This window comes from Octopus sinensis, linkage group LG5 (assembly GCF_006345805.1).
Source record: "Octopus sinensis linkage group LG5, ASM634580v1, whole genome shotgun sequence".
In the NCBI taxonomy this organism is placed as follows: domain Eukaryota; kingdom Metazoa; phylum Mollusca; class Cephalopoda; order Octopoda; family Octopodidae; genus Octopus; species Octopus sinensis.
In genome coordinates this window covers 121,522,446-121,545,580 of record NC_043001.1, presented here as the reverse complement: position 1 = coordinate 121,545,580, position 23,135 = coordinate 121,522,446, and the positions used below count along the sequence as shown (strand labels likewise).

Here is a 23,135-nt window from a genome sequence, read left to right as displayed (position 1 = left end):
TATTCAAAGAATAAAGTTTAGCAATCATATTATTGAGTGGAGGCACATGGCCTAGTGGTTAGAGCAGCGGTCGAGGGATCGCGGGTTCGAATCTCAAACCAGGCGATGTGTGTATTTATGAGCGAAACACATAAGCTCCACGGGGCCCTGGCAGAATATTTTGGCGAACTTCTGCTGACTCTTTCGCCACAACTTTCTCTCACTCTTTCCTCCTGCTTCTTGCAGCTCCCCTGCGACGGACCGGCCTCCCGTCCAGGTGGGGAATCCTATACGTCAAGGAAAATGGGAAACCGGCCCTTATGAGCCAGAGATGGCTTGAGAAGGAACCAAACAATCATATTATGGAAATCTTGAAGCAAGAAAATCATGCGTGATTAATTGAAAACTATGTGAGTAAATAAGCATAACATTTAACAGAGGTATCTGAATGCTAATGGATTAAACATATGTGTGTGTGTATGTATATCACCGTGACCGACCAGGCCATCAGATCTTGTTACACATCGCTGGTCACAATGCGCTTCGCATTGTTTTAGCCTTCAAATGACGCCACCCCGCTGGCTAAGCGAGCAGGCCAACAGAAGAAAGAGTGAGAGAAAGTTGTGGCGAAAGAGTACAACAGGGATCGCCACCACCCCCTGCCGGAGCCTCGTGGAGCTTTAGGTGTTTTCGCTCAATAAACACTCACAACGCGATCGAAACCGCGAGTCCGCTGCCCTAACCACTGGGCCATTGCGCCTCCACGTGTATATATCTATATATGTGTATATATTTACACACACACACACACACGTATATGCCGACGGATTTTGTTACACGGTTGAACTCCCCAAATCGGCCGTTTCCGGCAATGACGTCATCAATGACATCACGACGCGCCACCGTTTGAACGACAAACAACGCGCAGCGATGCGCGTTCTCTTCGTTCTTGAAAAAATTTTTTTTTCTTCCTTCTTCTTGCCATTGACATATTGCTCTCTTTCACCTTCTGCTCTGGAACGATGATGTCGAAACATTAAGGGGCTGGAGGTTTCAACATAAAGCATACGACGCACGCAGTTGCAAATTTATATATATATATATAATATATATTTATATATATATATAATTTTGGTAAACGCCAGTTTGGTTCTTGGAACTCATCTGATTTTACTAAAGCAATTACAAGGCCTAAATTTTTCTTTTATTATTGTCGCGTTAAAGAGAGAAAGAAAGAAAAAAATATATTACCAATAGTAAAAGAGGCATTGCAAAACTGGAAAGAGATCTTGTTTTAAATATTATTATATCTTTGGAAACGTTACATGAGAATAAGAAGAGAAAGAAAGTGTGAGTTTTATTTGAAGTTGGAGAACGCGACCATAAAATCACCAAAATTCAACTGTTTTGGTTGAGAGGGTTTATTAAACATTCATTTTAACCTCTTTTAAGAGGTGAAAGTGTTTTGTTTTCTAACCCAGCTGTTGTTTGTGTCTTTTTTGTTTTGCCTGGTGAAAGTAGAGACATGGAGAAATATCTAGAAATAACAAATAACGCTGAAATTCCAAACATACAAAATTCGATATGTCCGTTGGATATTTCGGAAAATGATCGCAGTTCAAGAGAAGAGAAACTGATTGAGAATCAAGAGACCAATATTAACTACGGACGGGCTATGGTTAATTCTGCAACTGTTAATGATGGCTTAACACCTTGTAAAATAATGAAAAAAGAACCCAAAGACATAGATTCTTCGACAGATCGCCAATTTAACACTATAATCCATTGGAACTCACAGAATTTAGATAACAATTGTCATATTAGTCGCAGCTGTTCTACAGCTATAGACATAGGACAGAGTAGTAGTATTGTTACAACCGTTTGCTCTATGGCTAGTAACGTTACACCTTGTTATAATAATAATAATAATAATAATGTTGCAACTGTCGAGAACGAAAAAATAAACATCTGTTCGGGTTCAGCTGTTGATATCGATGGAGTGACTGATATTTCTAGGAAGGTTTCCTCGGGCGTGGCACGTAACACAGCGGCTGTCAGACAGAATCTCTGCAACGACGCCATATCCGAGGTGCCGACTTTGATTCCTTGTTCCAACTCAAACAAGACCACCACCACCAATAATAATAATAATAATAGTAGTATTAGCAACAATGACAATAGTATTTCTTCAGACACGACCCCAAAGCTCCCAAAACTCATTTCAAGTCCAAACAAATCAGAAATTGTTAACCCAGGACCAACAATTCCTCTCATCTCCTTTGACCAGTCTGAGCAAGCTTCTAATACAACCGAACTCGGATTGAATGTCAGCAAGAATGTCAACCAGAGCAACAGCCTTGTCGGAAATGGTGCCAAAATTCCTCAGGGAGGTTTAAACATCAGCTTGTTGCCCTGTCAGGTTTCCAGCGATGTCCCCGACCATCTGCTTAATACAATGAGATTAAATAATACTGAGACAGCATCGACCACCACTTCTCCAGCATCTGCTTTTGTGCCCCTGTCTTCATCTAATTGTGGTTACAGGTCCATCCACAGAAGGGATCACACGCCCGTCTCACACCTTTTACCGGCTTCGAAACTTGATAGCTTGCAAAAAGAAAAGTAAGATGAAACCTATGTAACTATGTTCATGGTGATCATAATTATTTTTGCTTTATCAATTTTAATAATTATTTAAAACTTTACTCTCTTGTGTGAGATGAATGCTTCTGTATGTGTGTGTGTGTGTGTGCAAACATGTATGTGTTTATGCAAAAATGTGTGTGTGTGCATATATAAATGTATGTGTGTGTGTGCAAACATGTTTTGTGTTTATGCAAAAATGTGTGTATATATATATATGTATGTGTGCATATATAAATGTATGTATGTGTGTGTGTGTGTTTGTGTGCAAACATGTATGTGTTTATACAAAAATGTGTGTATACATATATGTATATGTGCATATATAAATGTATGTGTGTGTGTGTTTGTGTGCAAACACGTATGTGTTTATACAAAAATGTGTGTATACATATATGTATGTGTGCATATATAAATGTATGTATGTATGTGTGCATATATAAATGTATGTATGTATGTGTGTGTGTGTGTGTGCAAACATGTATGTGTTTATGCAAAAATGTGTGTGTGTGCATATATAAATGTATGTGTGTGTGCAAACATGTTTTGTGTTTATGCAAAAATGTGTGTATATATATATATGTATGTGTGCATATATAAATGTATGTATGTGTGTGTGTGTGTTTGTGTGCAAACATGTATGTGTTTATACAAAAATGTGTGTATACATATATGTATATGTGCATATATAAATGTATGTGTGTGTGTGTTTGTGTGCAAACACGTATGTGTTTATACAAAAATGTGTGTATACATATATGTATGTGTGCATATATAAATGTATGTATGTATGTGTGCATATATAAATGTATGTATGTATGTGTGTGTGTGTGTGTGTGTAATTATGGATGAGGGCTGAGGTATAAAACGTTTTGGGGGTGATTCACAGTTCAGTTTTCAATGTCGTATTGAGAACATTAACCGGGTTTGCCATTCTCTGAACTGAAAGCACCTCCATAGAGAACCCACTCAATGCATGTTGAACGAACATCTATTCTGTTTGTTGTATAGAACTATTTAACTAAATGTTTAAAGTATTTGTAGCTTCAATTTTAAAAAAATAACTCAACTGAAGTTCCTTCATTGCATTTTTTAAGCAGCCCACTTGGTATTTTAAATGGTATGCAAGGAATTGTTGCACCAGTTGACCATCACGCCAGTAGTCAAGAGACATTTTCTTCAATTTATGGTCAACAATCGGACAATAATATCATCTTAGTCACGCAATCTCCACATCACCTTGAACCACTTAAAGTCTCTCAGACTGGGAACCAAATAGTCCATACTCCTATATCGAAAGCTAGCCATGTGATTTACTGCCACAATGTTTTAAACAACGGATTACCATTACAGGTATCAAAAAAAATTTCCTTTATTCTTAAAGAATGTATGAATCATGTCTTACATAAAATGTCCTTATGTATATAATTCTTTGAAATGCTAAGTGATATTGTGCAGTTATTATATTAAAATAATTATAATAGAGACACGACCCTTTTGTTACCATATTTCTGTTGAAATACACGGCATTTGTTTCAATAAATTTTCAAAATAGGGAAGAATTTAGTGAAATAATTTTGTCATTACACTAGTGTTTGGGATATAAATTAACGCGAAATTTTAAAGGAAGGTTTTAATTCAGATCACTTTATGAAAAAAAGTAATTTTTATCACAGAACTCAGGTTAGTTGACTTAAGTTCAGTCAGTATAAACGATAAGAATTTAGAAATAATCTTTGTCTCATTTTTATGTAGCTCCAATCCCTATCTGAAGTTACCCAATCGTTTATAGATCAATTAATTTACTTCGCAGTTGAGCTAAGTTTGATGTAATTATACATTTGCATATTTAAACTTAATAAAGAGAGATCGCAATGAGATGGAAATCTGTTTCATATTTTTCTCTTGCCCTCAATATCTTTTGTAAATATATTCATAAATTTATGAAATAAAGAGTAAATTTAAGAAAAACACTAATTTGCATTCGATTTTTTTTACTATTCATAAATTATAATTTGTATCGTCAAAAAATATTGCCGAAGTATTTTTAATTTGAGCTAATGTAGTTATTTATTATTGAAGCTGAAAACACCAACAAACAGTTTGAATTTGAACAGCAGCGGAGAAGAGAACAACAGTCCACCTGAAAATCTGTCCAACTCAGTGACTTCGTTTAAAAGTCCAAATAATACTGAAGATAATATGGTATCTTATAGCAAAACAGATCAAACGAATGCCAAAGAAGATGACCCATCACGACATCAGCATAATTTGAATGAAAGGAAAAGAAGGTTATTTAAAAAAATTTCTTTTTTAAAATTAGTTTTATGAAACTATAAAATCATCGTCATCATCATCATCATTATCGCCATTATCGTGTTTTATGTCTGCCTTTTCCATGCCAGTATGGGTTTGATGAGTATTGAGGGTATTCTCTGGCCATATGCTCTCCCTCGAGCCAACCCTTACAGGAAAACGAGTGAGGTACTTTATTCCATTGATCTTCGCAGAACTGTCTGTGGCGTATTCTTTACACATGACAGACAAGCTTTAGCGCTTGTTTATAAAAGAAATCGATAGTGGTTTGTTTTGACTGGGTTTAAGCCAGTTTATCAATGTATAGTAAATTGACTTGAATTTTGTTTGGCTCATCTGATATGATATGCCAACAAAAGAGCCTGTAGGTGGTAGCTTGTTCTGCTGGAAATAGTAGCCAGATCTCTCTCAAATGACACCGTACCATCTTGGAGAAAAATGGTAAGGTGTCATTTGAGAGAGAAAGAAGAAACACATTGGATAAAGTAGTCTTAGATATACAATACCCCCACAAAAGATGGGATTGTCTTGTCCTGTTAGTGATCTGTTCAATTTTCAGGACTAAATTCAAGAATCAAATTTTTGATACACTGACCAAGATTACTCCTTTGCTCCTTTGTCTATCGTTTTTTTCTTGTTTTTTTCTTGTGAAAAACAAACCCTACAAAAACAGAACAGCAGATTGAATGATTGATGACCAGATTGCCATACTTTGTTACTTTTCATAAGCCCAAAGTAACACATTTTATTCAGCCATGTTGTGCATGGTGTAACACATAGGTTCTCAAAGTGGGTGCTGGTGTCTAAGGGGATGAAGCAGAGTGGGGGAGAGAAAAAGGAAGCATTGGAGGAAGGCAGTGGATTGGGGGATGCTATGAATTTATAATATTATTATAGTTTTGTATACAGATTATATAATATTATATTAAATATCAAATGATTCATAGTATATATAAATTTGTAAAATATAAAATATTTATTTATATATAAAAATAGGAGTGGGGTGCTGAGGGTATCATGTGGCCCAATGAGTTTGAGAACCTCTGTTGTAACATTTGAAGGTTCATGACCTTGTGGTTGGGGTAGTACACTCCCCATTGCAAGAGTGTAGATTTGGTTCCCAGATTAGGCAGTGTGTTGTGTTCTTGAGCAAAGTGCCTTGTTTCATGTTACTCCAGTCTAATCAGCTGTAACGAATAAATTTGCAAGACTGGAATGCTGTTCAAGGGGAATGTTTGTATTGGCATGGAAACTTGATAACTGGCCCTTTGAGTCCTGGGTCACATTTATTTTGCTAGATATGTTGGTGACCTTCAAAATTCAACTGAATACTTCTCTGTCACAGGTCTATCTGTGTAAAGTTGACAGGAGTGGCTGTGTGGTAAGTAGCTTGCTTACCAACCACATGGTTCCTGGTTCAGTCCCACTGCGTGGCACCTTGGGCAAGTGTCTTCTACTATAGCCTTGGGCTGACCAAAGCCTTGTGAGTGGATTTGGTAGACGGAAACTGAAAGAAGCCCATCGTATATATGTATATATATGTATGTGTGTGTATATGTTTGTGTGTCTGTGTTTGTCCTCCCAACATCGCTTGACAACTGATGCTGGTGTGTTTATGTTCCCGTAACTTAGTGGTTCAGCAAAAGAGACCGATAGAATAAGTACTAGGCTTTACAAAGAATAAGTCCTGGGGTCGATTTTCTTGACTAAAGGCGGTGCTCCAGCATGGCCACAGTCAAATGACTGAAACAAGTAAAAGAGTAAAAGAGAGTACTAACAATTAAAAAGAAAAAAAAAAAAAGCCAGTGTCCACTCTCACTGAAGAATGATTGCTATTTTCAGCTTTAGAATCAAATGCCCTAAACATTAGAAATTACATCCAACTTTAAAACACTTGATCTAAACAATAACATTCTCTTTTTTCTTTCCAAACTCATATGTTGATGCAATTTTTTTTTATACTTCTATGACACTTTATATATTTATTTTCACATATTGTTTTGAAAGTTAGTTGTTCATTACTTTTAATATTTCTACCCCTCTTCCAGAGCCCGTATCACCATTGCCTGTGATTTAATGAGACGACTGGTGCCTGGACTGTCAGATAAAACTGATAAAGCAACAGTATTTGAGTATGCAGCTCGCTACATCTATTTCCTTCAAAGTCATGTTGGAACTGATTATGACAGGGTCAGTAAAAGAAGTTCGTGATATTTCAAAGGTTTTCCTGCTGTCATTAGGATTCAGTGTCATTATTGTTTTTCATCCAATTCTTTTTTTAGACAAGAATAATCTTTTTATAAATTTTGAGTTTGAGGAATTATGTTGTAGCTGCATAATATAATGTGGTCAGTAGAACTATTTGAATAAATATTTGTTTTGTTTTCTTTAGATTACAGTAAGTTATTGAAATTGTTCAGATAACATGCTGAACTACTAGATGCATGATCTTGAATTTAAGCTTTAGTGTTAAAAATATTAAGCTTTCCATAAAACTCCCAGATTCACAGATATAATACCAGACTTCAATATCAGAAAATGTACCTGGTTTGCATTTTCTGCAGTTGAGCGAACTGGAACACAAACAATCAATTGTCCAATCCAGTGACGCAATGAAATACCTGTGAGGGAAACAAACCTCTGACCTAGGTGTATGTAGTTGTCTCAGTCAGTTGTCAAAAATAGGTGAAATTAGATTGTACATTATGCTTATTTCTGGTGATTTTGCACAGTCAATTGAGTGAAATGACCAGAATCAGGCATCAAAAACTGTTAAAGATTTGGCTCATTGAAGGCTTATATATTCTTATTTCTTTATTGCCCACAAGGGGCTAAATATAGAGGAGGCAAACAAAGACAGACAGACAAAGGGATTAAGTCGATTACATCGACCCCAGTGCATAACTGGTACTTAATTTATCAACCTCGAAAGGATGAAAGGCAAAGTCGACCTCGGCGGAATTTGAACTCAGAACGTAAAGACAGACGAAGTAACACTAAGCATTTCGCCCAGTGTGCTACTGTTTCTGTCAGCTTGCCAAAATTTTGGGCCTTGTGCCTGGAGTAGACAAAAAGTAATCCAGTATCTTAACCCCATAACATTGTTTCTCACTACAAACGATCTCTTGCTCAAATTTAGACATCATCATCAGTGTATGGTAGGCCTCCAAGAGTTGTCAACATCTTGTATTTGCAAGATATTGAACTCATCATCTGCATGGAACCTCGGCAGTAGATGCTACTAAATTTTCACTGAGTGGATCGGAGCATTATAAACTGAAGTATCTTGCCTACGGACACAGGGTGCTTCTGATTTTAATCCCAACAGCCTAAGCATTTGAGCAAGTGTTTTCATAAAAAGATTAGGCCAGTGTATCTGGAAAAAAACTGCACTTGAAGATTTATGGTCTTCTCTTTGACTGTCTGTTGTGGAAGCTTTTACATTTTTGTTATTGCCTTTCAGTATTTATTACCAACGAATGACAGTCAATATTTTAATTATCTTACAGAAGTACACTAAATCATCAAGTGTTGACATTTTATAATCTGGTATCCATTACTAGTCAGTATTATTAACTTGTTAGAGGAGGGAGAATTGGAAGTTAAGACACTCATATTTTTTTGCTTAATCAGCAGCTCTGTAAGTGTAATGAAAGAACTACTTTGAGGAATTGAATGTTGATCATTTGACATAGATTAGTTGGAATCTACATTTTACTCTACATGTGGTGTCAAGGTTGTAACTATATTTATAAAATATGACATATTTATTATAAGAGAAACACCACCTTCAGGAGATTTTTGAGTAGTTCATCATCATCATTTCACATCCGTTTTCCATGTTGGCATGGGTTGGACAATTTGACTAGGGTTTGGAAAGCCAATGGCTGCACCAGTCTCCAATCTGATCTGGCAATGTTTCTACAGCTGGATGCCCTTCCTAACACCAACCACTCTCTGAGCGTGGTAGGTGCTTTTTATGCACCACTGGCACGGGAGCCGGCCAGGCAGCCCTGGCATCAGTTGTGTTTGGATAGTGCTTTTTACGTGCCACCAGCACTGGAGCCAGTCAGGGGGCACTGGCATTAAACACTTTTGGATAATGCTCATGTTTTATATACATATACATATATATATATATATTAGACAAAATGAGAGAAGTTTTCAGGATATTTATAAGGAAAAAGATATAGTCTTACAGCTGTTTCTGGGATATTATGGATATCCCTTCATCAGGGATATATATATATATATATATATATAAAAGGAAATGAAGAAAATGCTGACAAAATAATTTAAGTAAGGGAGAGTGTATATATATATATATATATATATATATATATAGTACAAAGTAAGATAGGGGTTATGGGTGTAACCCACTATGGGATAGCATTTATCCAATATACTGTTGGTACAGTACCCAGATTCTCAATACATAAATGTTTTTAATTGCAATGCAATTAACTCATTTATTGTATTAAATGGGTGAAGGTAAAGAAATATTTTTACCGTAAATTTATAATACAAATAAGAAAATGGAGAAGCAAATTTATTTTGTTCATCAACTTTCGGATATTATAATGTTGGATTATCCGAAAGTTGATGAACAAACTAAATTTGTTTCTCCATTTTCTTATTTGTATTATATTTGTATTATATTTATATATATATATATGTCAATTAAAATTAAGGATAAAATCTATATAGGATTTTATCAAGTAGCTAGCATGTAAGAACCAGTTAAGGTAAAAATTGATACAAAGTATTATAATTTTATAAACATGATTATAAAATTATAATAAGGGCAATTACAAGGTAATGCCATATGCTAAAAGAAGATGTCAAATGGCTCTAAACTACTTAATCTATCACATAGACACGTGCTGAAAGCAAGGGAATGAACAAAAACGATTTTTTGATAAAGTTTAGTCATATATCGATCAATTTCAGATTTTGTAATGTAATACACTTTACCATCATCAGTATGATATAACTAAAAGTAAATAATTATAAATATTTATACATACCATATGAACACAATGTATCCACAGTGACTATAAAAATGTTCACACTTATATACGAGTTAAAAATCAAGTTTGTTCATCTCAGCCATGTGTGATAGATAAAGTAGTTTAGAGCCATTTGGTTTTTTTCTTTTAGCATGTGGCATTACCTTGTAATTGCCCTTATTATAATTTTATAATTATATTGATAAAATTATATACTTTATACACACGTACATACACACACATATGTCTGTATATGTGTATATATATATATATATATACAGGGTGCGATGGGTAACTTGTTCCCATTTTATATTCTTAATTTCGCACATTGTTTTTGATTTTGTCAACTACACAGTATAGTAGGGTCAGTTGGGCACTGTCTCTGAGAAAAACAGCACCATAATGCAATTCACTCTGCTAGAAATTTGTAAGCGACATGCTGTACTTCTTGGCACTCACGCCAGAAGCTCCAATATGAACATTTCAGAGTGTTGAGTGTCAATCTGAGCCCCCAAAACATGTACCGAGAGTGATAAAGATCAAACATCCAGTCAACATCATGGTGTTTGGAGTGATCACTAGTGATGGCAACATTATGCCTCCATTTGTCCCACACAGTCTCATACTCAATGCAGAGGCCTACATAAAGTGTCTGGAGGAAGTAGTGCTGCCCTGGGTCTAGAGAGTGGCTGCTTGAAGACCCTATGTTTGGCAACAGGACTCTGCATCATGCCACACAAGTAAGAGAACGCAGTCATGGCAGTCGGATAATTTCTGTGACCATGCCACCCCTAACATCTGGCCACCTAACTCCTCAGACTGCAGCTTTCATGATTATTATGTGTGGGGCGCAATTGAGTGAGAGACCAACAGAACTCCTTGTAACACCAAAGATGAACTGAAAGCAAGGATTATGGTAGCATTCACCAACTTAAACAAGAAAACTGTCCAGAAGAGTTGCAGGAGATTCTAAAGTTGTCTGGAGGCCGTGGTTGAAACCAATGGCGATTTAATTGAATAAATTTAGTATTTCAAGATATTTTTATGTAATTTTGGTAAATATATCTGTTAAAATGAGATGTCAATGTTATTTCCATTTTTGCATAATTTGCACAACAATTTATTCACTGCACCTTGTATGTATGTATGTATGTATATGTATGTTTGTATTATATATATATATATACACTTTATTTAAAAGCAGCAGAAATATAACAAAAGCTGTTACTCAGAGTTTCACATTCCTGTTCATCGGACAGTTTTGTTAACACGGGAACGTGAAACTCTGAGTAACAGCTTTTGTTATATTTCTGCTGCTTTTAAATAAAGCATAGTACTCTACCTCTGGTATTTGAGTACTCTTTTTTCCATCTTGTTTCACATTCATGTGCTTACTCTGGTATATATGCGTGTATGTGTTTGTGTGTGTGCGCGCATATATAAAGAACACATTGCCCCATGTGTTCTTTCCTTTTATAGGAAAGTCAGAGCTTAAAAATAATACAATATGAAAGATATGAAAATATCAGTGAAATAACTTTTAAAGCATTTTGTGGCTTATAAGCATTTAAAGTAAAATTGAAAGTTATAGACTAGTGAAATCTTAAAGTGCTTAGATTTTTTGTCCTTATATGTGAACAATGTTTACTAATAATTCATTTTTAAAAAATTATGTTTACTATTATAACAGTGTCATGAGAGCATATGTTAGATGGTTTCCAGTAAAGATGGTATTCAAAATAAACGATAAAAGCTTTTTACTGTCGTCTTTTAGATATATCCAAAAGATTGTTTAGAGTTTTGGTTACATATATAGATATATTTACTTCATGATCATTATATCCATAGCAAATCAGTGATGGAAATAATTCTCCTTGGTCCTTCACATCTTTCATATCAATAAAGCTGTAATACAACCATGTCTGTGTTATTTTACAGAACGGGCTGTGTTCAAACTAGACATATTTTGCAGCCCTACAACACCTGAAAACCAATATAATCTGCAATGGAACTTTTCCAAAAATAACCATTAAGAAAAGGAAATCTTTTTGCTATGTGAAATTTGTATGCTCTTACTTTCCCTCACAGATGTGTCAGTTTATAGTTAAAAGGTTCTAATTGTCCTTTCTTTGTCACTCTTTGATTTAAATGGCTCTATTAGAATAAATAGCAAGCAAATTTTTGTATGTTTTGCCACCACCTCTATCACAAACATGCAGCACTGCAAGTATACAACTACCAGATGTGGTAATTTTCTTGGTTAGTAAGCTGAATGAGGAAACTAGATCAAATGGTGTTTGAACCATCATACCTTTGAGCTATTTCCTATAAGTTCACTTTGCAACTACATATTACCAGGTTCAATTCTGCTGTACAGCAGTGTCTTATGCCATAACTTCTTGATTGCTCAGTGCTTTGAGTAGAAGTTGGTTGATAAAAATTATGTAAAAACCTGTATAAGGCTTCCGTGCCAGTGGCACGTAAAAAGCACCAGCCAATCGTGACCGTTGCCAGTCTCCTCTGGCCCCTGTGCTGGTGGCACATAAAAAGCACTCACTACACTCACAGAGTGGTTGGTGTTAGGAAGGGCATCCAGCTGTAGAAACACTGCCAGATCAGACTGGAGCCTGGTGAAGCCTCCTGGCATCCCAGACCCTGGTCGAACCGTCCAACCCATGCTAGCATGGAAAACGGACGTTAAATGATAATGATAATATATATATCATCATCATCATTTAACATCTGTTTTCCATGCTAGCATGGGTGGGATGGTTTCACAGGAGCCGGCCTGGCAGAAGCCTGCATCAAACTTCTATGTTTTGGCAAGATTTTTATGGCTGGATGCCCTTTCTAACACCAACCACTCAGCAAAGTGGATTTAGTGCTTTTTACATGGCACAAGCACAGGCAAGGTCAGTTTTAAAGGTTCTTACAGTTGGATGCTCTTATATATATAAATAACATGGGTGGCTAATTTTACAACCTAAAGGCAGAAATATATACGTCACTAAAGTGAACAAGGGTACTAATCAGCACCAGTATTACTAGAAATGAGAGTCAAAACAACTCAATAGCCACTATCTTAATGAAACCCCCTACAGTAGCAGATTTTTAGATCACCGATGATTTCACATTCTGATGTTTAATGCATCTTAATACTCATCAGTAGCTCTCACTGTGCCTGGGGTTAAACTCATCTTGCCTTGTCAGCATATGTATATCACATGACCGACCAGGCTATCAGATGTTGCTACACATTGCTGGTCACAATGTGCTTCGCATTGTTTTAGCCTTCAAATGACGCCACCCTGCTGGCTATGCAAGCAGGCCAACAGAAGAAAGAGTGTGTATATATATATATATATATATATATATATATATACACCACACATACAACTCATGCTTTTGTAAGTGACAAGTGTATCACGTAATCAATCTATCCTGTGTTGATGCCTTAAAATGCACCCTGAAGACCCTGTAAAGTGGCTGGCAGATTGAACAAAAGATGCAGAGGATTTCTGGCTCCACCAGCTACTAACTAGCATGTTGGTATCATATCCAACATTTCACGAGTAGTGGAAACAGTCATAAGAATCATTTATCACTTGCCATTCAGTGACTATGATTTCTATAAACCATATTTGCTGATGGCCTCTCTCACATTGCATATCCATGATCTCTTGCTCTCATTGGCAAACATGCATTTATTTGATGTGAAATTTTTGGCAAAGCTTCTTACTCTTACAACTTCTAACCATTTAACTTGGGAGATTTCTCTTAAGTTACTGCTTAGTGGCTTTTGCTGATAAGATTCTGTCATTCATAAATGAATATACCTCAAGGTTAATTTATCTCTTCTATATTAAATGTTGATTTTCTAGACTTTCAAATCACCCGCATTCCTTTTCAGGTCTGACAAGGTGTGCTCATCATCATCATCATCATCATCATTACTGATGAATGTCAGTTTCCATGCTAACATGGGTTGAATGCTGTGACAGGAACTGACGAACCTATGTCAGTTATGGCATGATTTCTACAGCTGGATGCCCTTCCTTATACCAACCACTTCACAGAATGTTCTGCATTCTTTTTAAATGGCACCAGCACTAGTGAGGTTATCAAATAACTTGTATGACAAGCCCCATCCCCCTCAACAGAGAGAGTGGGATGCAGTATTAAGGGAGGTGTCTTATGCCAGGTGATGAAAGGTTAAAGTATGACAGAGGGACAGAAACAAGTGTCTTGTTGTGGTGAGGACACATGGCTACACCAACTGGAAAAGAGGTGTACTTTTACGTTACAAGAAGGTGAATATAAGAGAAATGGCACTACTGGTGGCACGTGAAAAAACATTCGAGCGAGTTCGTTGCCAGTGCCGCTGGACTGGCTCCAGTGCAGATGGCACATAAAAGGCACCATTTGAGTGTGGCCATTGCCAGTACCGCCTGACCGGTCCTTGTGCCGGTGGCATGTAAAAAGCACCCACTACACTCTCGGAGTGGTTGGCGTTAGGAAGGGCATCCAGCTGTAGAAACTCTGCCAGATCAGATTGGAGTCTGGTTCGCCAGACCGCAGTCAAATCGTCCAACCCATGCTAGCATGGAAAGTGGATGTTAAACGATGATGATGATCCAGAGGACTGGACTGGGTTAGCTGTGAAAATATGAGCTCTCAACAACTCAGTCTCATTCACACATCTCAGGAAATCAAACCTACAATACTCAAGAAAGATATACAGCTTGTATAGCTTTATTATATTCTCACTACTACTCGGTACAACAGCTAAAAAACCCAATTTTCTTTTGCAGATTCTTTATAATCTTTGATGACCTTCTTTCAGGCTGACCATACATCAATAAATATGTATGGCCAGATGTCATTTGCAAGCAGATATAGCTTGGTAATATGCACCAACTGTCTCTAATTGTTGTTGTAGGTCATTATGTAATCGTAAGCAAGTATTCCTTTCACCACTTCTTGACCTAGTGAAACATCCATGAGATGACAACTAGAGAGTGAGAGGGCTATACATTGCAGCTGGGTAGACTGAATTAATATGAAATGTTCAAGCATAGTCCAGAAATTAAAATTATGACTTGTTGATCATGAACCAAACACCCTACCACTAGACTGTGCACCTTTACTACGTATCTATAACTGCTTCAAAAGATTTGTTTCCTTTATAAATGCTAGATAACCTTCAGTCCTGAAATAGTTCTTGAATTGTATAAGTCGTAGATATTCTCTGCTTGAATCCTGCACGCACACTAAGTTCTGTGCACCATCAGACCTTATCTTCTTAATGTCCTTAAGTTCAGGACCACTCAATAAGAATAATACTTTTTGGTACTAATATTGCTTTCATTACTTAAAATTATTTCTTTATAAGCCAGCTGGCTATTTGTGGCATCATTGATTGAAAACTCTCTGAAATTCTGTATATTGTGGCAGTGAGATTTGCTGGTATGTGGTCACTGGACACCTCCCTCTGAAGAAGTCCAGCAGACTGAAATCATGTGGTCTGGCAATTCTGCTGTCCATAACAGATGATTCTCATCTGCTACATTATAAGTCTGTGCTTTTATGAACCATTCACCTATATGAGAGGACCTTTCAAGGCCCCAACCACAGTATTTAGTATTCTAACAAGACATTCACATTGAGTTGGATATAAAGTTTGCCTTTTGGCACTAGTACTGCTTCTGTCACAAATAGTTATTTTTAAAATTCAATTTCTATTTTATTGACTATGGCAGTCTTTGATATTGATTATCGCAGCCTGTGTATGTATTATGTAATATATATTGACATTACGAAGGGCATCCAGCCATAGAAACCAAGTCAAATCAACTGGAACCTGGTACAGCTCTCCAGTTTGCTTGTTCTGGTCAAACTGTCCAACCCATAAAGGATGATGATGATGATGATATATGTAATAATTAAATTATTTAATATGCACTTTATTATACTTTGTGCCATGCATGATCTTCCAGTTGGTGGAAAAGTTGTGTTGCGGGAAACTGGTCTGTGGTGTAACAAAAAAAAAAAGGCATGGATTGCTGTCTTTGATGATCATTATTTCAATCATCAGTCACTCAGTAAATTATTAGCCTTCAAGTTATGTCTTCTTTCTAATTCTTACCACTTTGGCAATGGTCTCTTCTCTTTTAATTGTAAACTGTCTTTGTGTAAACCCACTTTTTGCACCTATCACTCCTCCTGTTACGCAAGTCTTATCCTTCATATCCTATATATATATATATATATATATATATATATATAAATTACCTCTTTTATCAATTTTCAATTTTTGGACACTGTGTGTGTGGTATATGTATACATATGTCTAAATTATTCGATTTAAAATTTTTTTAAATATTGTATGGAGTGATTTGAGGGAAATTTGGCTGCTATTTCTAGCAGGTCAAGTAAACAGTTGTTTTTGCTCCAGTAATTGTTTCTGTTGGTTTTAAGCTTTTAATTATGAAATGTTTCTTGTACTGGATACAGGCTTAATTTTTTTAATGAACACTTTTTCTGTCATGTTTCAAGCAGTGAAAACATTAAAAATTTTCCTTTCACTTTTCTTTATTTTTTGTTTTCAGAACTTTCTGGTGAAATATTCTCCGTATTGAACAGTGAGAGATATCTAGTCTAATACTGATTCAGACCAGCACTTCTATTAACATTTATCAACAACAAAAAGCTTTCCCAGTCTTAATAGGTGACTTAAACAGCAATAATCTCTTTGGTGTTGTTAATTCGGTCTCCTATCGAGTTCTTACAGAATAGAATGATCTACATATTCTTGGATACAGTCTAAGATCACAGATGGTGTTACACTGTCAAAAGTAAATGTAACAGAAAATAAGAAAAATAACCAAAAAAACAAAAAACAAATAATAATAATTAATTAATAATGATAAGAAGAAAACTAAAAAAAAAACTAAAAAAAAAACATGCCCTTACAAAAACTGTGGTATTTATTTTTTCCAGACAGAAACAATTCTTTTTTTTTAAAGTTTTACTTTGTTGTATTTCAAGTTCTATTTAATTATGCATGTACAATAATGCTGCTTTTATTTATTCATTTATAATAATTAGTAGCAAGCCACAGGATGTATATATGAAAAAAAAGCAAAAAAACCAAAAAAATAGCTGCATGTTAATTTATTGTTAGAAGCTATGTTCTGAATATTGGTGAATCACACACATACACATACACACACAACAGAAAATTTGTTTCATTGAGTCCGTTGTCAATGAATGTACTTTATAAGTCTTATATATTCACTTCAGAGTTAACTCTTTAGAATTTCTAGCATTAATGTCCCAAATTTGTAAAGGATCATTGCAGATCTTAAAGCACCACTAAGTTAAAATTAGTTGCATTCCAAGATATTGTAGCAGTCCAGTTGAAGAATACCGATACAAACACTCCAGTATCATATATATTCAAAAATTATATAAAATGCTAGACACACTACGAAACCATATAAAATCCATTACATACTTATTTAATGTACACCTGGTACATACTGATTCTGTAAATGCACAGTGCATTACTACATTTACATATACATTTGCTAGCTCCCATCTATCTTCCTGTCCCCACTCCTCTCTTTCCCTACCTGGAATTACAGAGTAAAAATGGTTCTATTAAGAACCATCATGTTTGTGTCCCAAAATGAAATACTTGCTAAAGATACAGAATGATTTATGTGAAATTTTCTTTTCTGTCACTTGTTTTCAAAATATTGTTGAATTATTTATACATTTCTCTACCTCTTTGTCTATTTATTACTATTTGACTTCATTTCAATCTAAATGAGAATAAAAATATTTTCCAAAATAGAATTTTATGAAATTAAATAAATTTCTGTTAAAAATGAAGAACATAAATTTCTTGGTAAATTGTTTGAAATAACAGGTTGTATAACTTTTAATAAATTAATATATTTTAATACTCTTTTACTTGTTTCAGTCATTTGTGGAGCACCGCCTTTAGTCGAGCAAGCTGACCCCAGGACTTATTCTTTGTTAGCCTAGTACTTATTCTATTGGTCTCTTTTGCCGAACCGCTAAGTTACGGGGACGTAAACACACCAGCATCGGTTGTCAAGCGATGTTGGGAGGACAAACAGACACACAAACATACATACATATTATATATATACACACACACACACATATATACGATGGGCTTCTTTCAGTTTCTGCCTACCAAATCCACTCTCAAGGCTTTGGTTGGCCCGAGGCTATAGTAGAAGACACTTGCCCAAGGTCCCACGCAGTGAGACTGAACATGTGAATGTTGTGTTTAGGGAGCTCCTTATACTTTTCATACAATGTACATGGCTGGACACTCTTTTATCAGCTGCTGACTGGAAGTCTCAGTGATTGTCACCTTCTCAACAATATTGGCTCCATGGTGCCAGGTAATCACTGTGTTTGTCTGTTGTAGCAATAAGGACCATCTGATCATCTTGACGATGACTGATGACTTGTGCAAATGACTTTCTTTTAAGTGAAGAAGAGTTGTGCATTGTCAACTGCACTCTCTTGTCTGTGACCATCTTCACTCCACTGGCAAAGATTTGGTCAAGTCAGTTGGAGATGGAGGCAGACGCAGAGGATGTCTAAGATGTCTGACTTGCCTTATTTTACTCTTTGAACTCAACAAAGTGTTGCTGCAACCACCTTCCTGTCTCTTGAACCATGAAAATTTCTTCCACACAGTCTGCAGTATCCAGTCTTCACATACATAAGCAGGCAAGCCCTAATATGCTAATTAACCCATAGCTAGGACCCTGACAAGTGCTTCTACTCTAGGTCAGACTAGTTTTGGGGACAATAGTGGTTCCAAACTCTTCAAAACCTTGAAACTCCTAAGCTAAGGTCCCACTACAGGATATAATTTAAAGTCATACCTGAACAGTGTTTATGCTATCAGGAAGTAACCTTTTCATTTTTTTACCCACTATTGAGGCAAGCATTTTTTTCTTTGCCATCCATAAAGTTTCCACATGCATTTCAGTCATAAGCAACTTTTTTTGCTTTACTCTTCATTGAGGATATTTGTTCTTAGCTCTCAGCTTCAGTTTTCCTCTCATATGCCTTTGTGATATCCATGACGAAAATTTTTCTTCTTTCTGCTGTTCACAAATCACTGTTTTGTTGTCCGCTCTAAGTCTGATGCTAACCAGGCAGGACACTGTGGATTTAAATACAAACCTATGATGTCTCGCCTCTACTTGAAGCATGGTATAACTGTCATCCTTTTCTCTGACATGATCCCCTTAAGTCCTTTATATTTTAGGCTCTTCCTTTCATTAAAAAACAGCAAAAAAAGAAATAGTAACTAAGCAATCCATGCAAAAGTAAAAATAGAATAAATGTTAAAGTTAAGCTAACTCCAGCTCAGATTATAAGCTGGTCAGTGATACATAGGTAAGGTGCAGGTATGGTTGTGTAGTTTATAACTGCATGGTTCTGGGTTCAATCTCAATGCTCAGCATCTGACCAAGTATTTTCTACCATAGTTCTCAAACTAAACCAATACACTGTGATTGGAATTTAATATATGAAAATTGTGCAGAATCCTGTCATTTGTATGCTTACCTGTTGAAGAATGTAAATATCATCATCATCGTCGTTTAACATTCACTTTTTCACACTTTCGTAGATTGGATGGAATTAGTTGAGGCAGATTTTCTATGGCCAGAGGCCCTTTCTGTTACCAATTAAGGTAATATTTTCCCTATAACCAGATGTCTTGGAAGATTGGAAACAAAGGACACTACCTATTGAGTACATACAACTATCATATGATGTTAAGGCCAGGAGACAGTAACACATGTACATATATATATATATATATATATATATATACACACACATACAATAGGCATAGGAGTAGCTGTGTGGTAAGTAGCTTGCTTACCAACCACATAGTTCTGGGTTCAGTCCCACTGCATAGCACCTTGGGCAATTGTCTTCTACTATAGCCTTGGGCCAACCAAAGCCTTGTGAGTGGATTTGGTAGATGGAAACTGAAAGAAGCCCGTTGTATGTATATATGTGTATGTATGCGTGTGTATATGTTTGTGTGTCTGTGCTTGACAACTGATGCTGGTGTGTTTACGTCCCTGTAACTTAGCAGTTCAGCAAAACAGACAGATAAAATAAGTACTAGGCTTACAAAGAATAAGTCCTGGGGGTTGATTTGCTTGACTAAAGGCGGTGCTCCAGCATGGCCACAGTCAAATGGCTGAAACAACTAAAAGATAAAAGATAAAGATACACATGATGGGCTTCTTTCAGTTTCCATCTACCAAATCCACTTAAGGCTTTGGTCAGCCTGAGGCTACAGCAGAAGATGCTTGCCCAATGTACCATGTAGTGGGACTAAACCCAAAACCATGTGGGTTTGAACAAAAGCCATCAAGCTAAAGATGCTACCTTATTAATTTTACAGTCAGAAATGTAGTGAACCATTGATTGGTTAATTACAAATATCCTCTGAATATTTCTTGCTTTGTAGAGAGCCATTATTATGTACTATGACATGCAGTGATTTATTCTGTGGTGTGTATGTAGTAAGAGCAGTCTGAGAATGTCTTTCCTCCAGCATCTTAACCCCTTAATGGATTATCCCGAGTTTACTCGTGCATCGCAAATGTATCTTTTTAGAACCAGACGAGTATACTCTGTCAAAATTAACTTTTAATTTTAGCCCTCAACGAGTTTATTTGTTTTGTGTTGTTTCATTTTTTGAGCAATCATGAATTTACTCGCGTTGTTTAAGAAAAAAAAGGTATTTTTTCATTTGATGGATTTGGCTATCTGGAATGCTTATGTTTTGTATAAAGCATCTTTGGAATCTTCAGTTCTGCTATGAAACCACTGAAATTTAGAATGCAAATAATCACCAAGATTATTGAAAAATATAGGCCCTTATTGCCTCCCACAAAACCAGGAAAACCATCATCGATCCCATATCCAACAAGATTTGCCCCAGCTGGTCATTTTCCCATGGAAATACCACCAAGTGATAAGAAAAAGAACCCTACAAGACAGTGTGCAAAATGCGCAGTGAAGAGAGACGCTAGAGGAAAGAAGATTCAAAGAGAAAGCAGATACATGTGTGATGTCTGCGAGATAATTTTGTGTAACTCCTTGTTTTAAAAATGATCATTCTAAAGAAATTGTGCATCTCCTTCAAAAAAAATTTTCCTTTGATTTAAAAGCAATACATCTTATAAAAAAATCGAAGATAGTTAAGTTATATGTATTTTATCAGTCTGAGTTAACTCATTTAAATCCAAATGAGTAAACGTACATTTTAATTTCTATAATAAAAAATAACGGAAACAAGACAAAAAAATTTTTTTTTGTAATTAACACAGTGTATATAATTAAAAAAGGAAATAAAAAAATGAAACGCCCTGTCAAAATAATTGATCCATTAAGGGGTTCTTGTTTTTGTTGTTGTTTAGCCCTTCTCCCAAGGAAAGGGTTTACCTTACCAAAAGTACAAGGTTTAGAAGCTGGAAAGTAAAAATGACTTCTTTGTAAAACAATGTTTTTGTTATGAAATGGAACGGGTAAAATATTCAGTCATCCCATAAATAATGTTTGTTTTTCAAAATTAAGATAAAGTTCTTTTTTAATCTAAAATATTTTCTACAATGCTCTTCCATCTATCTGATTGACTTGCAAGGCCCTTCTTCCAAAATTCACTTGTTCATGACAAAAAATACTCCTAAGTACTGCTTTGACCTCATCTACAGAATTCATATTTTTTCTGTCCAAATGATTTTGATGACTGCAGAATAAATGATAATCAGATGGGGCAATGTCCAGCGATTATGGTGGGTGGGGCATTGTTTCCTATTCAAACTGCTCCAGATTTTGCAATGTCACCCTCGCTGTATGTGACCGAGCATTATCCTGATGGAAGAACCAAAGATGGTCATTTTCCTTCTAGCACTGACTTAACCTGCTCAAGCTGTTCGCAATTGATCTCCTTTGTTATTTGGTTTGGGCTTAAAGTTCAAAGTGGACTAAATCTTTCATATCCCACCAAACAGATAACACCTTACATGGGTGAAGACCATGTTTAACCTGGGGTGCCAGTATTTCTCCTTTCCCAACCCACTTTCTTCGGCGCTTGCCATTTTTATAGAGAACCCATTTCTCGTCATCAGTCACTACTCAGTCCAAAAAAAGGTTCATTTGTGGGACGTGCCAGCAAAGAAGAGCCCACATTCACTCTCTGTGCACGATTCATAAACCCATCGACCTAATTTGCTGACTTTTCCGATGGCATGCTGGGGTTGATGAATGGTTGAATGACCAAATCCAAGCTTCTCTTCTAAGTTCCTCAACAGTTATGATAGGATTTTGTTCCACCTGGGTTTACAGGATGTTTTCATTGAGCTTTACAGATCTTCCAGAATGAGTCTCATCTAGGCTGTAGTTTCTGGCTCAGAATTTCTGGAACCACTGTTGACACTGGCTTACATTTATTGTCTGATCCCATATATTGCATTAATATCCTTTGCACTTTCCGTTGCGTTGATGCCTTTATTGAACTCATAAAGCAAAATATGCTCCTTTGTGAATTCCATTATAGCTCTTAAAAAATAATTATTAAAATCGAACAGCACTTTTCAAAACTTGCATCAAGACTAAGTACAAGGTAAATTTACTACCTGTTTTGATAGCAAGTTGATGCAGATAGTTTATCCCGTCCCCCTCCGACTTTTAGTTCATGCAAGTGAAAAAACCGCATTATTTATGGGATGACTCAATACTATAATTTTGTGACTTTAATATTGTTTCTCGAATCCACCAAACATTTTGATTATATTCCTTACGTAAGCAAAGCATGGCTATTATCTATCCAAATGTATCGAATGTTAATAGAAGAGGATTAGAATTATTAATTGTAAATACTTGAATGCAAAATTAAAGCTTTCTTCATCCCATTCGACTTTGCAATCAAATTGATGTTCAGCACTTAAGGGTCAATCATTCACTTCATCGATCCAGTTACACATGCAGCTGCCAACTATGTTCATGAGCTGTGGACGTGTGCTAAACGAAGAACTAAAAGAGACATTAGTACACATTACATAGTTCTTATTTAATCGGGATTACGTGGCGTTATACCTTTTTTAA

The 23,135-nt window shown here is 35.9% G+C and overlaps 1 protein-coding gene across 4 annotated transcripts; it reads left to right on the top strand.

Annotated features, from left to right (window-relative positions):
* Positions 1-896: 896 nt before the first annotated feature.
* Positions 897-17,897, top strand: LOC115212256 (myb-like protein A). Of its 4 annotated transcripts, none has more exons than XM_036503036.1 (6): positions 900-1,915; positions 2,123-2,601; positions 3,720-3,975; positions 4,705-4,913; positions 6,987-7,128; positions 16,556-17,897. In XM_036503036.1, exons 1-6 carry the CDS (start codon positions 1,505-1,507, stop codon positions 16,583-16,585), a joined length of 1,527 nt encoding a protein of 508 aa, XP_036358929.1. In that variant the 5' UTR covers positions 900-1,504; the 3' UTR covers positions 16,586-17,897. The 4 variants fall into 4 exon arrangements, with proteins under 4 accessions (XP_036358926.1, XP_036358929.1, XP_036358928.1 ...); XM_036503035.1 differs by having other exon boundaries at positions 2,120-2,601; XM_036503034.1 differs by having other exon boundaries at positions 2,117-2,601.
* The last annotated feature ends 5,238 nt before the right edge of the window (positions 17,898-23,135 follow it).

Excerpts from the sequence above, each read along its gene's own strand:
- LOC115212256 (XM_036503033.1), top strand. The coding sequence starts at position 1,505 with ATGGAGAAATATCTAGAAATAACAAATAACGCTGAAATTCCAAACATA. Across the intron at positions 3,976-4,704 it reads ACAACGGATTACCATTACAG|CTGAAAACACCAACAAACAG; the intron begins GTATCAAAAAAA and ends TTATTATTGAAG. Across the intron at positions 7,129-16,555 it reads TTGGAACTGATTATGACAGG|AACTTTCTGGTGAAATATTC; the intron begins GTCAGTAAAAGA and ends TTTTGTTTTCAG.